At 50.0% G+C, this 16,544-nt stretch overlaps 1 protein-coding gene across 1 annotated transcript in view; it reads left to right on the top strand.

Moving 5' to 3' along the window:
- The window catches only part of LOC135050444 (olfactory receptor 56A4-like), a 76,510-nt gene extending 62,074 nt beyond the window's left edge, over nucleotides 1–14,436 (top strand). The window contains exon 2 of the mRNA XM_063956933.1: nucleotides 13,437–14,436. Coding sequence (XP_063813003.1) covers nucleotides 13,437–14,410 — 974 coding nt within the window. The 3' untranslated portion in view covers nucleotides 14,411–14,436. The remainder of the gene's footprint in view (nucleotides 1–13,436) is intronic.
- The last annotated feature ends 2,108 nt before the right edge of the window (nucleotides 14,437–16,544 follow it).

Below are 16,544 nucleotides of genomic sequence, written 5' to 3'. Positions count from 1 at the left end.
TGGGCGTAATCACTTCACATCATACTGTTTTTGTACATGGAGGTGGAGATGGGAGTTTGAAAGCCGGTGGCAGTGGCACCCTTGATTAACCCAGGCGTCTGGTCAGTAATGCAGTCCTGACAGGGTGCAGCGCAGAGGAGACAGTAATCAGCTTGTTCGGCGATCGCTACATCAGGCATGTGAGATCAGGGTGCCAGACATTAGGGGGTGCCTGTGCGCACCAGGCACCCCCCCTGCGCACACCTATGTATGTCACACTGCAGACTGAGGCACTGTTATATGTCACACTGCAGATTGAGGCACTGTTATATGTCCCACTGCAGATTGAGGCAGAACATTTCACGTTATATGTCACACTGCAGATTGAGGCAGTACATATCACATCCTCATTACAAATGTGGATTGTGATAAATATGCCCCAATCTCTCAATAATAGACCCAGATCTCCCCTTTTTTAGCCCAGGAGCAGCGTATAGGGTTATTCTGTATAATATGTACTGTGCGGTGATAGAGGTTCTTACCATAGCTCAGGCTGTGTAGCCATAGACACAGTGTCACACAGGATTACTGCGCTCACCTTGTGCCGCTGATAGTGTAACAATTAGTTAAGCTAACAAGAAGTTCTTGCTGTTATTACACTGTGTTTTCATGGATACCGGCACACTAGAATCGCAGCTGGTGCCAGGTACTATAATGAGACACAGCTGCAGTACTGTACATGGTGCTTAGGAGCTCACATTATATATACAGATACATATTTCCCCTTAATCTGGGGTTTTGGCCCTCATTCCGAGTTGATCGCTCGCAAGGCGAATTTAGCAGAGTTGCTCACGCTAAGCCTACGCCTACTGGGAGTGTATCTTAGCTTCTTAAAATTGCGACCGATGTATTCGCAATATTGCGATTACAAACTACTTAGCAGTTTCAGAGTAGCTTCAGACTTACTCGGCATCTGCGTTCAGTTCAGTGCTTGTCGTTCCTGGTTTGACGTCATAAACACACCCAGTGTTCGCCCAGACACTCCCCCGTTTCTCCGGCCACTCCTGCGTTTTTTCCGGAAACGGTAGCGTTTTTATCCACACGCCCCGAAAACGCTGTGTTTCCGCCCAGTAACACCCATTTCCTGTCAATCACACTACGTTCGCCAGAGCGAAGAAAAAGCCGTGAGTAAAAATACTATCTTCATTGTAAAATTACTTGGCGCAGTCGCAGTGCGAATATTGCGCATGCGTACTAAGCGGAATTTCACTGCGATGCGAAGAAAATTACCGAGCGATCAACTCGGAATGAGGGCCTTTATTTTATTCTAGCACATTTGTGTGTTATACTGTAGTTCTCACTTTACCAAAATGTCTCACGGAGCTTAAACATCTTAGTGATATTTGGTGGACCCCCTTCTTTAAAGTAAACCTTCATTACCTTCACAACCAGAAATAAAGACACGGAGACTTGAATTTTGGCAGAAAAATTGCTAGCTATTTATTTGTCCCTAACCAATAGCAAACCTGTAAATAGAAATTTTTATTAAGATGCCGATCCAGCCGGCATATGGTGGCAGCAAAAAGAACGGCTCTATTAACCTAAATTAACCTTAAATTACTAAAACTTCGAAACGATCCTAATTTTAATACAACCATCACACACCGGTAACAGGTGACAACTCAACCCCCACAGTGACTACCCACCGCTCCTGGGTGCCCTGCCGCTGCCTTCCCGGACGGGTGGTCAAGCGGCCAATAAGTCGATGGAGGTGAGTGCACCTAAACCATACTAAACTGTAAAACACTACAGTTTACCATACAAATAGAAAACTGCCGTTCTTTTCCTCCAACAGCGAAAGACTCATCCCCAAAGTCTTCGCACCGCCACCAAAACCTACCCTAACTCCTGCAAAACGAAACCAAGATCCTCCAGGAACAACATCATCCCCTCATTGGATAGATGTACCCCATCAGGCCGGAAAAGGTGGCTGTCTCTGAACCGAATCCTAGGGTGGCGAACCACCCTCCCTCCGTGGGACAGCACCCACTTCGCCACCGCCCCGTTCACCTTTTTCCGGGCCTCATCAATCTGGCGACCATCCGCCACACCCCTCCAACTCAACCTCGGCACCATCAATGAAAAAACCAACACACAATTGGTCCATGCCGCGGCCACACTTGCCAGATCTTGTATCATGGCCCACCGCAGATCCAGGGATGTCCTCTTCCCCAGGTCGTTGACACCTAGATGGACAACCAAGACCCTAGGGACTCCATGCTTGATGGCCTGGCTAACTAGCCTACTCTTCAGCTCGCTCCACATCATCCCTCGCCAGCCAAGCCATCTAACACCTTGTGCTCCAGGCAACGCCTGAGCCCCCTCCGATGCCACAAACTTGGCCGCCCAGTACACATAGGAGTGGCCGACCACCCAAATAGCCAAATTGTCTTCAACCCAACCTGAAGGGGAAAAGAGGGGTAAAATTGATTACTAAATCTTCATTAATTGCTTTCACCTGAAGGATCTGCCAAAAAGAAAAAACTTATAGATCTCGCTATTGCAGCAGTCACGGCCTAGCCGATCTGCACCATGTTTCCTTGCCAATCTGAAGCGAACATAGACACACAAAGGGGAAGCTCAAAATAAATTCAAACGAAATTAAAAGGGGGGGGAGGGGGGGTATAAAATGGGAAACACATGTAATAACTCAGCTGGAGGTGAAAGCGTAAAGACCTGCTGAGGGACTCTGATTAGACCAAATTAGCCGAATTGTAGATTAGAATTCAGTCCGTCAAGTCAGGCAAAAAATCGCAAAATAACTCCAGACCCCCACTGCCGACTCATGCCAGCAACGATGAGTAGCTAATCCCTGAGTAGGATAAAAAGGGGGAAACCAACAGACGCACAACACCATAACTTACAGAACTGTAACAACATAATACAAACGCAAATAAACAGAGCGCCATGCGCAATCCGCCTTCTCATGCCACGGGGCGAATATATCGTCTGTAACTTGACGACTTCCATCGCCCCACCGCCTGGATTTCCGTTCTGGACAAACCCGCTGCCGCAGCCGACATCGCCGCGCCTATTCGAAAGGAATGGGTACCGAACGCAGCGGGTGGAAGGCCCAAGCCTGTCAAACAACGCCTCAGCATCCAACGAAACTGGTATTTCGTCACCGGCAGCCCGTCATAATGCAATAGCCATGACCCCCTCCTAGCGGGCCGCACCGCCACATATTGCACAGCTAGACCTACTGGGCAAACGCCCTCCTCCTGCGCCGGAACCAAAGTGACCCAGCGACCTCTCCCCACTTGGTCCGTCTTAGAGCGCCGCAATCTACACAGCAAGGACCTCTCACCCACTACCACGTCTCCGACCAGCATGCGCGAATCTGCTCTCTTGGAAGGCGCTACCAACTCCGATACCCTAAAGGCCCCGTGGTAAGCCATTGAGAACGCCAAACTGAACAAAAGCGTCTCAAACCTGGACGACGCGACTCGCCCCACCGCCGCGATGACGGCCGGCAACAAAGCCGCATCGATGGGCCGCCTCCCATCTGGAGGCGTCGGCGCTACTCGCGCCCACCCTTTCATAGCCTTCCGCAGAACATCGCTTTTTGTCACATCGGGGACGCCCCGCAGCTTGCAGAAAAACGAGACTCCAGCCAAGTACCGGGATACCACCGCACGGGACCTACCGGAAACATACAGCTGCCAAATAAAAGAAAGCATCAGCCGATGCCTGCTCTTACCTTTCTGCTGACGACCTTGGACAAACTCCTCCCCTTCGTTCCAAGCTTGTCCGTAAGCCTTGAGCGTGGCTGGCGCGACTGACCGCAACGCTAGACCCTCCAGTCCGGCCCGATCACCTGCCAAACATAACCGGGACAATGAAAACCTTGCTCGTCGGCCTCGGGTGCCAACAACCAAAACCTCTCCCACTGTCCTCGTGACAAAGCGTCGGCAATTCCATTCTCCAAACCGGGCACATGTTGCGCGCGGAACCACAGGTTCCTGCGCAAGCATGTCAAAAGCAATTGCCCTAGCACCCGCAGAACCGCCAACGACTTTGCCCTCTGGTTATTAATGGCATGCACCACGCCCAGATTATCGCATCTAAACATTATGCTGCGATTAGCCAGCCGATCGCCCCAGACCTCCAACGCTACCATAATGGGAAAAAGCTCCAGAAGCACCAGATCTTTTGTTAGACCTTCGCTATGCCATTTTGCCAGCCAGGATGCCGCGCACCAAGATCCCTCCAGAAAACAACCGAATCCAGAGGCACCCGCTGCGTCGGTGAACAGCTGCAACCGCTCGCTGTCCACCGCTGGCGCTTGCCATATGCACACCCCGTTGAACTCCTCCAGGAACGAGGCCCATATGGCCAAATCCCTTTTTATTTCGGAGGACAAACGCACAAAGTGATGTGGCCTGGCACACCCCGCCGTCGCCCTTTCCAGCTTCCGGCAGAAAAAAGCAAAGTTCAACATGCCCAGCAAGGACTGCGCCTGCCACAGCGTGACTTTACGCGACCCTTCGAACCGGCAAATGGAGTCGCGGAGCTTCGAAACCTTGTCCCGGGGCAGCCGACACTCTCCCGCCACCGTGTCAATCTCAATCCCCAAAAATGACAAGCATGAGGCCGGCCCCTCTGTTTTTTCCACGGCCACGGGCACACCGAAGTGGTAAAATAGAGCTCGGATGCTAAAAAGCAAGTCCCCGCACCGCGTAGCATTAGCCGGACCCGCACACAGAAAGTCATCGAGGTAATGTGCAACCCCGTGACCCCCTGACGAAGACTCCACGCAACAATGAAGAAACGTGCTAAAACGTTCGAAAAATGAGCATGAAACGGAACATCCCATCGGCAAACATTTGTCGATGAAATACTCTGCTCCAATCCGGAAACCCATAAAACGGAATGAGTCCGGATGCAACGGCAATAACCTAAAAGCTGATTCAACATCAATCTTAGCCATAAGGGCCCCGGTCCCGTAGCTGCGGACCATCTCTAGCGCCTCGTCGAATGACTGATACACCACCGAGCAATGAGCCGGCGGTATTGCGTCATTGACCGACGCCCCTAACTGGTAAGAAAGATGCTGGATGAGTGGAAAGCGCCTGGAGTCTTCTTAGGAACCACCCCGACCGGAGAGATGACCAAATCATCCACCGGGGGTGACATAAACGGTCCCCCCATCCTGCCCAACCTGACCTCCTTATCCACTTTCTCCCGAAGCACTCCCGGCAAGGCTCGGGCAGATTGGAGGTTCCTTTGTGCCCGCACGGACACCTCACTCGCAACAGGCAAGCGAAAACCAAACTTAAAACCGTCAAACAAAAATTTTGCATCCTCTCTATTCGGATACAATTCCAACCACCGGCCCATAGTGACAGTCCCCAACTTAATTGGTGGTGGAGCTCTGCGGAGCGGACCCGCTCGGGCCCGCTTGGGGTACGCTTGCTTACCCCGCGCCCCCTGTCTACCGCCTTTGAAACAAGAGGAGGCTGGGTGGGATCCACCACACTGCAAGCAGGAGTGACGAAAACGACACTGCTTGCCAAAGGAACATGTTCCGCTGTTAAAAGCGAAACACTTTCCTCTCGTGGTGGAACGCCCTCCTGCCCGGCCGGCCGATCCACCTGCCTTGGCAAATCCGCCGTCCACGCCGGACGCCTGGGCTGATGGCCCCGCGCGTCGCCCATCCGTCCCCTGTTTCCGGGGTTCCTCCTCCTGTTGCGAGGCCCGGGTTACTTTGAGCCAGACCTCCACATCCTTAAATCCGAAGTCCATGACTCGCAAGCCATCCTGCTTCTCCCGAAACTCCTGATCATACCGACGCCACTCCGAGCCCGAGGATGTGCGCTGCATGTCGTGTACGAGATGCAGATACCGGATTACATTCATGTGCTCCTCCGGCCTATCCTCCAAGTAGCATGCCGCAAATACGCAGAACCCGGCCAGCCAATTATCGAAGGACCGGAAAGCCTCAGCCCCCATGCCCTTCTTTGCGGCCGCTGCCTTATAATCTTTCTTCATGGCCCTTGTTAAAACGAAAACGTCCACGAAGTCACCCCTACGAATCTTCTTGCGGCAGCTATCCCGCAGCCCCCGCATTACTGCGGTGTAGTCGCAGCGAACGACCCCGGGCAAATCGCGGCGCTTCTTGGCCCTACGAGCTTCCTCGCTATCCCGCTTGCGCCGCTTACGCCTCTTCTGCTGCTTTGCCGCCCGCTTGGCGAATTTCGTCGCCCTCTTCCTTGCCCTAGTAGTGCTACTTACTTCGGACGCCTGCGACGACAAGGAAGATGAAGAGGAGGAAGAAGAAGAGCTGCGCGAACTAGAGCTTGCGGAGGACCCCGATACTGACTGCACCACCTCACCTGATGCTGTCGACTGTTCCGACATGGAATCCTCTGGCGCGTCAACCTCGACGTCTTCATCCATGAAGCCTGCCATCCCTTCGTCCTCGTGTTCTACAAAAGACAAAGAAGAGGGGGACCCGGCTCGCACTCGCGGCGCATGCCGAGCCCCACGAGCGGGGGGCCCTGCGCCCACGCGCCCCTGCCCATCACGTCCTTGCCCTAGCTCCAATTCCGCAGCGGCTGCTCCAAGCTCCCGGCAGGCGCGGGCCACCCGCTGCGCTGCTGAGGCTCCCCGCCTGCCGAACCCGCCTGCCTCCGCAGACGCGCCGGAACTTGCTGCCGCCCTCGGGGAGGTCACCGCGGCAAGCGGCCCCAACGCCTCCACCACTGTGGCCAGGGCCGACACCAGTGCCCCGGGAGGGTTCCGACCGCCGCGAAAACCGGTAACGGACCCCGAAGGACCCCCGGCCAGCGCCCGGGTGCAATCCCGCGCCCGCCGCCCGACGGTCGTGCTCTCGGCACCCGACGTCCGCCGCCCAGGCGGGAAAGCGGGGGCACCCCTGTCGGAACCCCCAATCTCCCCATCAGAAAACGCCTCCTCCCCTTGGAACTCAGAGTTATCCCCCGAACCTGGGGAGGAGCCGCCATCCTGCCACGCAGCGCGTGCTGCGGCCCTCCGGCCGCTGACCCATTCCCTGTCGCCCCTCCTCCCCCGGAAGCCACTGTATTCTGGCTCCGGTGAAGTATTTTGGGTAGACAGGGAGGGCCGTGGTGCTGCTGCGCGCGGTCCCGCGCGTACAGCACCGCCCGCGGTGGGCACGCGCGCACGCCGTGTACGCGCCCCAGCACCGCTCACTGAAAGGACCTCTTGCCCCTGCCTTGGTCTCTCCTGCCCAGCGCTGCCTTCAACTGACATGCGCTGCACCCCCCTGTCCGTCCCCCTCCCCCGGCCCCTGCCAGCCCCCGGCTGCCGGGGAGCTATGAGAGGGGACAGAAGCGCTGGTGATGTCCCTGCGCGCCCCCATGCGTGGTTGCGGCCACTTGCGGTGAGCGCGCGTCCCACTGCCGCCCGCCGTGAATGTCCCAGCTGCCGCATCCACTGCTGCCGCCGCGCGAGGCTCAGATACAGGCCCCGCGCGGCGAACAGGCGACCTCTGTCCGGCCCTCTCCCCCTGCCCGGCACTTCCACCCGGCCGCGGCAAGGGGGGGGAGATAGAGGCCGGGTCTGCCCGCATCACCTGGCGCCCGCCGCCGCGGCGTGCGTGCGCGCGCCCGACGCCGACACTGCCTCCGCTGCACCCGGAGGCGAAGGCCGAAGCCCGTCAACCCCCGGGCGGCCTGGAAGGACCTCCGGCGCCCCCCGCCGCCCGTAATTAGCCGGCAACGCCTGCCCGGCCCCAAGCGGTGAGGCCGATCCGGCCCGCCGAGTCGCTCTCCTGCCCGCGCCCGTGGAGGCTCTGGGGGACGGAGCCCCGTCCCCCAGGCCAACCACCCCTTCCCCTGGCTCAGCTCCACCGCTAGAACCGCGGTATCGAGCTGGAGGCCCAGCGGAACGGTGAGGGCGGGCAGACATGCTGACACTGACGTATGGCACTGGCAGGGGGGGGACACAGCAGAATTGCACCCAAAATTACCACAAAATATGTGTGGACAATATTAATGTCTGCACAGCAGTATGCTGACACTGAAGGATGGCACTGGCAGGGGGGAACACAGCAGAATTGCACCCAAAATTACCACAAAATATGTGTGGACAATATTAATGAGCAGTACGCACCAAGGCAAAATCTCCACAAGAGAGATCTAAAATGGCCTCACCTTTCTTATATATCACAAACCCTCCCCTTCAAAAAGGGCTGTACTTTCTTCACAGCTAGGTCCACCCCTCACCAGATGTTTAACTCTTTCCTTTCCTATGCAGTCAATTCTCTCTCCAATGAGTATAAACAACTATAAAAGTCACCTTATTGGAAAATGTATAAATAATCAGCTGCTGAGTGTCAATTATGCCTGTGTAAGCATAAAAAGAGATGGATCTCCTATTTTAATAAGAGAACCAACATGAAAATACTAGAGAACACTCTGCGCTATTTTGATTTTATCAGGCTATAAAATAAAGTGAAGTCACATGTACACACAATATTTTCTTTAATAGAACGATCATATTAATCAATATATAGTATAAATGCAATCACCATAAAAAACTCCTCAATAAAAAATGCGGATATATACACACAAAACTTCATGCTATATATTATAGACAAAGCATAAAAATCTCCTATTTCTAAAGCCGGCTTTTTAGACAATTGTGAATGGAGGTAAATCAGATCGTTTTCTAATCTGCATAAAAATGTCAAATAACACCTCCCTGCAGTGACCACGGTGTATAAAAACAGATATCCTTGTTCTCTAAAATTGTATAACTGGAAAATCTTCAATGCATTCCCTTAACAAGTGCAGAGAGAACGGATAATGAACATAATGATCACCACTTGGTCAATATTGTGTTAGTCTCAAAAGACCAGTGTGCAAATTGCAATTGATTTCAGAGTGCCCGTACAGCCGTCTGTAAATAAAACACGCTCACCCTCTGTCTCAGTTCGTACGCTGGGTCCAACTGAACGTGTGCTGTATTATAACGGCCAGGTGCGGCTAGGAGGCTCCGGACGTCTCCATCCTCCAAGATGTAGTTGCCGCTGCAGTTTCCAATTGCCGCTGATGTATTAGGCTGGCGTCCGGCATTTACACAGTATCTGTGCAGTATCGTCCACAATGGCAGTAGCACTGTCCCCAAGTGTCCCTTCTCTAACGCGTTTCGCTCATTCCTGGAGCTTTTTCAAAGACGGCTGGGCCGGGCCGGGCAATTTGCACACTGGTCTTTTGAGACTAACACAATATTGACCAAGTGGTGATCATTATGTTCATTATCCGTTCTCTCTGCACTTGTTAAGGGAATGCATTGAAGATTTTCCAGTTATACAATTTTAGAGAACAAGGATATCCGTTTTTATACACCGTGGTCACTGCAGGGAGGTGTTATTTGACATTTTTATGCAGATTAGAAAACGATCTGATTTACCTCCATTCACAATTATCTAAAAAGCCGGCTTTAGAAATAGGAGATTATTATGCTTTGTCTATAATATATAGCATGAAGTTTTGTGTGTATATCCGCATTTTATATTGAGGAGTTTTTTATGGTGATTGCATTTATACTATATATTGATTAATATAATCGTTCTATTAAAGAAAATATTGTGTGTACATGTGACTTCACTTTATTTTATAGCCTGATAAAATCAAAATAGCGCAGAGTGTTTTCTAGTATTTTCATACTGTAGTTCTCAGCATTGCATTAACTGTTCTGAATGGATAGATCACCATTAATGAGTCGTGTAGTGTCTCTCAGCCAATGTTCTGTCAGCGCAGACACACACGCCATTGGTAACTGATGTTATGTCATAGGAACGGACCCCCATTCTACGTCTGTGTTAGTACTGTAACACATTCCCCAATGCATTCATTCGCTGTAACATAAGGTACATGAGCGGCAGAAGCAACAGTGCTTTGTCTAAGCAAGATGGGCAGCGAAACGCGTTGGTTAATAAGCAAACAATTCTAGTGTGTGATATCTATGACGACGGAGCTTGCACTATAATGAGAAGCCTTTGTCCCCTCAAAGCTAGAATATTTCAATATGTAGATGCTATCCCCAGATTTACTAACTTGAAATATGGGAGTGGATTTAATAAAGCTTCTAAACAACCAAGGAAGGAAGCAGCAGTGATAGGAAATCCGCCCGTACCTAAATGATCCCCCGTATGTAGAAGGCTGAGAGCTGCAGGAATGGCGCGATTCCTACCATTTATCCCGCTCATTTAAAGCTGAAATAAGTTAAGAGACAAAATCAGGTTGGTTTAAATGAGCGGGCTAAATTGCCAGAATTGCGCCCGTTCCAGCAACTCGCAGCTTACTACATAATGGCCGAAGGTCTTTTTGGAGATCTAGAGGTATGTTCGCGATCATTGAGGGGACGTTACACATGCAGAAACACGAGTTTTTGGTGTTTGTAGAGATGCGCGCGTTCGGTTCAGAGAAATCCAAACCCACTCAACCTCGCGGTTTGACTGGAGTGTTCCTGTTAAGTCTGGATGTCAAAATGAGGCAAAATGTTTCCGGAAATCTCGGAACCTGCATGTTTGCCATTTCATACAGGAGAGCGGAGGGAGAGTGTGTAGGACAGTGGGCTGTAGAAATATTATTATTATTATTATGGTTGTTAATAGGGCACCACAATTGGTCCACAGCTCTCAGGTCAGTCACTGATGCATGGGGTGCAATGGAAATACTCATAACTATCTGACACCTGTAGCTAGGAGGTGTAGAGTATAGCTGGTATAGCTGTGTCTGAGCCAAATCCCAACATTTGTAGCTTAAAATAGGGATTTTGCATTACTTATCACCAGCTCTGAGTTGGTGAAGAGAAATTTGCGATAAGTCCCATGGAGACTCATCGCCGATAACTTATCACCGGTAATAGGATTTACCTGGCGATAAGTTATCGCAAAACCGCAATATCGCGGCTAATTGGATACCCCTCATGAAGAGTGAGCCAGGGGAGCTAGGGGCAGGGGTGGAACTATTGGAGGATGCAAGAAGGTGAGGCAGACTACGTGGTGACATGGATAAGTGGTGGCTGGAATATGCTTTTGTAAACAGGTGGGTTCTCAGTGACCGCTTGAAGCATTGCATGCTGGGGAATATGGTGCCCATACACTTGTGCGATGCCCCATGACGCAACATCATGGTGCATCGCACCGGCAGTTCAGGTGCGATGAAATCACACCTGTACAGCCAAAGTGATTACCATGCGATAGATCGCATGGTAATCACGTGATGGGCACTTCACCCCCGAGTGGGAGCGGCATCTGGCCACTCCCGGTGGGTGCCCATTGCGCATCGCAGTGCAATATATTGCATGTGTTTTTAAAAACACATGCAATCGCACTGGGATGCGATAAATATTAAGTGCAGCACATAGTATCTTGAGACGCGAGATTCGACCGGCGTGCCCGTGCATCGTGTCGCAAGGGGGATCCGGTCTGAAGATCGACAGTGTCTAGGTCGACAATGTTAGGGGTCGACCACTATAGGTCGACAGTCACTAGGTCGACATGGATGGAAGGTCGACAGGGTTTCTAGGTCGACATGTGCTAGGTCGACAGGTCTAAAGGTCGACATGAGTTTTTCACATTTTTTTTTCTTTTTTTTAATTTTTTCATACTTAACGATCCACGTGGACTCTGATTGGAATGGTAAAGTGTGCAGAGCGAAGCAGTAGCGGAGCGAAGGCACCATGCCCGAAGCATGGCGAGCGAAGCGAGCCATGCGAGGGGACGCGGTGCACTAATTTGGGATCCGGTCACTCTACGAAGAAAACGACAAAAAAAAAATCCTCATGTCGACCTTTAGACCTGTCGACCTAGCACATGTCGACCTAGAAACCCTGTCGACCTTCCATCCAGGTCGACCTAGTGACTGTCGACCTATAGTGGTCGACCTAAACATTGTCAACCTAGACACTGTCGATTTGATGAACCACACCCGTCGCAAGGTACCTAAAATGTACATACAATTCTTCGATTTATCTCACAGATGCGGTCAAAATTGAAGGATTGTACCTGATATCTCACAAGTGTATGGGCACCATTAGTCTGACGGAACGAGAGAGATTGTTTCAACAATTTTTTTTTTTTAAATCCCAACTAATTTCTAAATAAATTTTGCTTTTCTTCTCTGATCAAAGAGAAATAAAACAACAGATAGTGAGTTATTCTACTTTGTAATATATACTGTGAGAGAGGAAATATAATTTGGTGTAAATGTACAGACTGGTGAGGATAACAGAAACGTACGGCTGTCTCCACTCTGCCAAACGCCAAGGGTCAAACATGAACCAGTGCAGGATGCTCAGGGACAGGAACCGGAGGGTCTAATTAATGAAAGGTCTCATAATGACTGCGCTCACAATTTACAGGTTACTTCATAGAGACATTAGCAACTTTCAGGTCACTCACTGTAGATGGATCAGATCTAATGAGGCCTATTACCACAAACACTAAATCATCCATTACAGCCTATTATCATTTACCGTTTTACTGCGGAATAGCTGCTTCATTTACCGCCAGCAGAGACTGACATTGTAGTATTACAGGATGTAATGCATCTAACAACATTTTTGTGGCACTAAACATTACTTTTATCTAACAAACAAAGTCTCTAAGTGGCCAATACTGTCAGCTGAAACACGTGCTCTGCGCGATCTACTTTCAGAAATGATCTATTTCTATATTCCGGTTCTGGGGCCTCTGATTCTCTGCTCGGATGAATTGTATTTGTGTCTGTAAACTCACATTTGGATGTTTGCTTTTAATAGTTTTTTCCATGTCTATATTTTACTTTTCTTTATAGTTCTGAATTTGAGTATAATCAACCAATAATCAATGCTTTACTTGGTTACCACTACATAACTACTTTGTCTCCATTTCCGTGTACTGGCCCCAGGTCTGTGATTTGCTGCTTGGAGAAGCTTGCGATTACATTTGTAAACTCACTTTAGGATAATCTTTTTTTGTAATAGTTTGGTCCATGCCTCTGTTTTGCTTTTCTTTATAGCCCTGACTTTTAGTATAATTAATCAATGATTTATCTGGTTTCACTGCATAAATACTCTACCTCCATTTACCTGTACTGGCCTCAGGCCTCTGATCTATTTTGATTTTTGCCCAGTATTGTGAACTGTGAGGTCAAAATGACTGGAAATGACTGAAAGCTAATGTTATTGATGTAAATAATATTGTAGTAACAGGTCCAAATTACATGATTATAGATTTTTTTTATACATTTTTACTGAAAACCAAAATATGAGTGTGGTTTTGCCAATGGAATTACGGAGGTGAAAACTGTTGCCAGCTAAGAAAAAGAAAATAATTTCTCTCCCAATCGCACAACTTTCTTCTCTTTTTCTATTGTATCTCTAATCAGATGTAATTAATGCTTTGTGTATTCTGTCCCACACAGATCTCAGTTTGCCGATGGATAATAATCTTACCATGGGCACAAACTTCAGAAACAGTTCTTCCTTGGAGTTCACCTTCATCTGTTTTCCCGAGGTTCCCAGCTGGAACATCACTGGTTTCCTCATCTTCTTTCTTCTGGTGGCTTTAATCTCCAATGTGACATTGCTGGCGGTCATCTGTGCTGAGCCTAGACTCCACCACCCCATGTATTACTTCCTGGCCATGCTCTCCTTGGCGGATATTCTTCACTGCACTTGTGCGACTCCCAGAGTTCTGGTGATCCTCTGGACAAACGCCATGACTATCCAAGCAGCAGCCTGTTTTACCCAGATATTCTTCACTACGATGTGGTCAGCCACAACATCTTCCATATTCCTGGTGATGGCATACGACCGTTACGTGGCTATTTGTCACCCTCTGCATTACCCTACCATTGTCACAAACCAACTTGTGGTGAAGGCCACTGTGTTTGTCATGATCAGGAACTTGGCTGTATCGTTGCCCCTACCCTTGCTGGCGGCAAATCTTGATTACTGCTCCAGTAGGGAAATTCTTCACTGTTTCTGTGAGAATATGTCAGTCGAAAAACTGTCCTGCAGTGACAATTCTTCCACCAGCATCTACGGCTTAGTGGTCTTCATCTTGGTTGGAGGTACAGATTTCCTGCTCATCGTTATATCATATTTAATCATTCTCAGAACCGTGGTGGCAGCACGTTCCTTCAGTGCTGCCTTCAAAGCTTTTCGCACGTGTGGCTCTCACCTTATTCTCATCTTTTTGTTCTACCTCACCATCGCCACCACAATAGTGTCTAATCGGGCAGTCAAGGAGATCCCTCGGCCTGTACATGTCCTGCTTTGTCTTATTCACCAGCTGTTGCCGCCAACTCTGAACCCACTTGTATATGGTGTTATGACCATGGAGATCAGGCATGCTATCAAGAGGATGTTGGGAAAGATTCAGATTTATCCGTGAGTTGGAGTCTGCAGCTGAGTCACCGCTCACATCCTGAAGCTGAGTCACCGCTCACATTCCTGGAGCTGAGTCACCCCTCACATTCCTGGAGCTGATGTACCGCTCACATTCCTGGAGATGAGTCACCCCTCACATTCCTGGAGATGAGTCATCCCTCACATTCCTGGAGATGAGTCATCCCTCACATTCCTGGAGCTGAGTCACCCCTCACATTCCTGGAGATGAGTCACCCCTCACATTCCTGGAGATGAGTCACCCCTCACATTCCTGGAGATGAGTCATCCCTCACATTCCTGGAGATGAGTCATCCCTCACATTCCTGGAGATGAGTTACCACTCACATTCCTGGAGATGAGTCACCGCTCACATTCCTGGAGCTGAGTCACCGCTCACATTCCTGGAGCTGAGTCACCACTCACATTCCTAAACCGACTTTATTGAAAGGAAGACTGAGTTTGAAGTTGTACAGTATATATACAATTGTGCAAAATGGTGAAGCAGCACATGTGCTAACATACTGTAATTGTTACTAGATGTTACTTGCAGGGATAATAACACTCCCACAATTCTGGAAAACCAACCATCGGTCGCGATGTCATGTAATGATTGCGTGTCGGTGTCTAGAGTCTTTTCAAGATGTATTATTATATGATTTCTGCTATTTGCATACTGTAGTTGGGAGTACCGTTTAATGTATTATGCTCCCATCACATTTACCTATTTACTGTCACAGGAGTCATAGCCCGAGCAATATGTTCATTGATCAGATGTGTCTATTTGATGGGAAATATCCTCTCCGTTTTGTACATAAGTTACTGTACTATACCAATGTTTTTGCCACGGCAGATGGGGCTTTGGGAACAGAGTGAAGATATATAATGTTATGACCATTACAGAGGAGCCGGCAATAAATTAATTTTAAATTACAAAACACATTTCCAATATTCTTCTCCAAGTGACTCTTACACAGATATTCACCCCAGGCGCAATGACTGCCGTGCGTCTGACACGTAACGGAGGGAGAGGCTTGCATTGTACATTTGGGATGCAGTTCATTTACCAGCTGTGGGGATCCCGACGGTCATGAGAACGATGCCAGAATCCCAACAGCCGACGAAATGCCGACCACAGCCTCCGAGTTCCCACTCGGGGCTTGGTCCACGCCACCACCTGAGGGGGAATATAATAGCGTAGTGAAGCGTGACTCTCCGCCGTAATTCCGGCTGTTGGGATTCCGGCGTCAGTCTCCTGCCCGCCAGTATTACATACCGGACCCGTACATTTCTATACATCATTTTTCATTTATTTTTAATGACTTTAAAAGACTCTGATCCTGCACTCACTATCACTATTCATATATTGCTGTATACGGCAACAGCAGTGATATCAATAACTTCTCAGTGCAGAAAAACATAATTAAAAGAGAGAGAGAGGGGGGAGAGAGAGAGAGAAAGCGAGGGGGAGAGAGAGAGAGGGAGAGGAAAGTAGAGAGGGAGGGGGAGAGGAAGGGAGGGAGGAAGAGAGGGTGGAGGAGGAGAGTGAGGGAGAGAGAAACACAGAGAGAGCAGGAGAGAAAGGAGAGGGAAGAGAGGGGGAGGGAGAGGGAGAGAGAGGGGTTGGAGAGGGATCGAGAGGGGGAGAGGGAGGGAGAGAGAGAGAGGGAAAGGGGAAGAGAGAGAGGGAGGAGGGAGAGAGGATGGAAGAGGGGAGGGAGAGAGAGACAGAGAGGGGAAAGAGTAAGGGAGGGAAGAGCGGGAAAGAGTGGGGAAGGGGGAGAGAGAGAGAGGAAGGTAGAGAGGGAGGGAGAGGGGTGAGAGAGCGACAGAGAGGGAGGGAGAGTGAGAGGAAGGTAGAGAGGGAGGGATGGGGTGAGAAAGAGAGGGGGAGAGGGAGGGAGAGTGGGAGGGAGAGAGAAAGAGAGGGTGGAGGAGGAGAGTGAGGGAGAGAGAAGAGAGGGAGAAGGAAGAGGGAGAGAGAGAGATGGAAGTGGGCGAGGGAGAGAGAGCGGGGATGGAGAGGGAGAGGGGGAGAGGGAGGGAGAGGGAGAGAGAGACACAGAGTGGGGGAGAGAGAGGGGAGGGAAGAGAAGGGAAGGGAGAGAGTGGCAGAAGAGAGGGAGGGAAAGAGATGGAGA

This window comes from Pseudophryne corroboree, chromosome 2 (assembly GCF_028390025.1).
Source record: "Pseudophryne corroboree isolate aPseCor3 chromosome 2, aPseCor3.hap2, whole genome shotgun sequence".
In the NCBI taxonomy this organism is placed as follows: Eukaryota; Metazoa; Chordata; class Amphibia; order Anura; family Myobatrachidae; genus Pseudophryne; species Pseudophryne corroboree.
The sequence above is the reverse complement of the archived record's forward strand: the minus strand, read 5'-3'. Positions and strand labels throughout refer to the sequence as shown.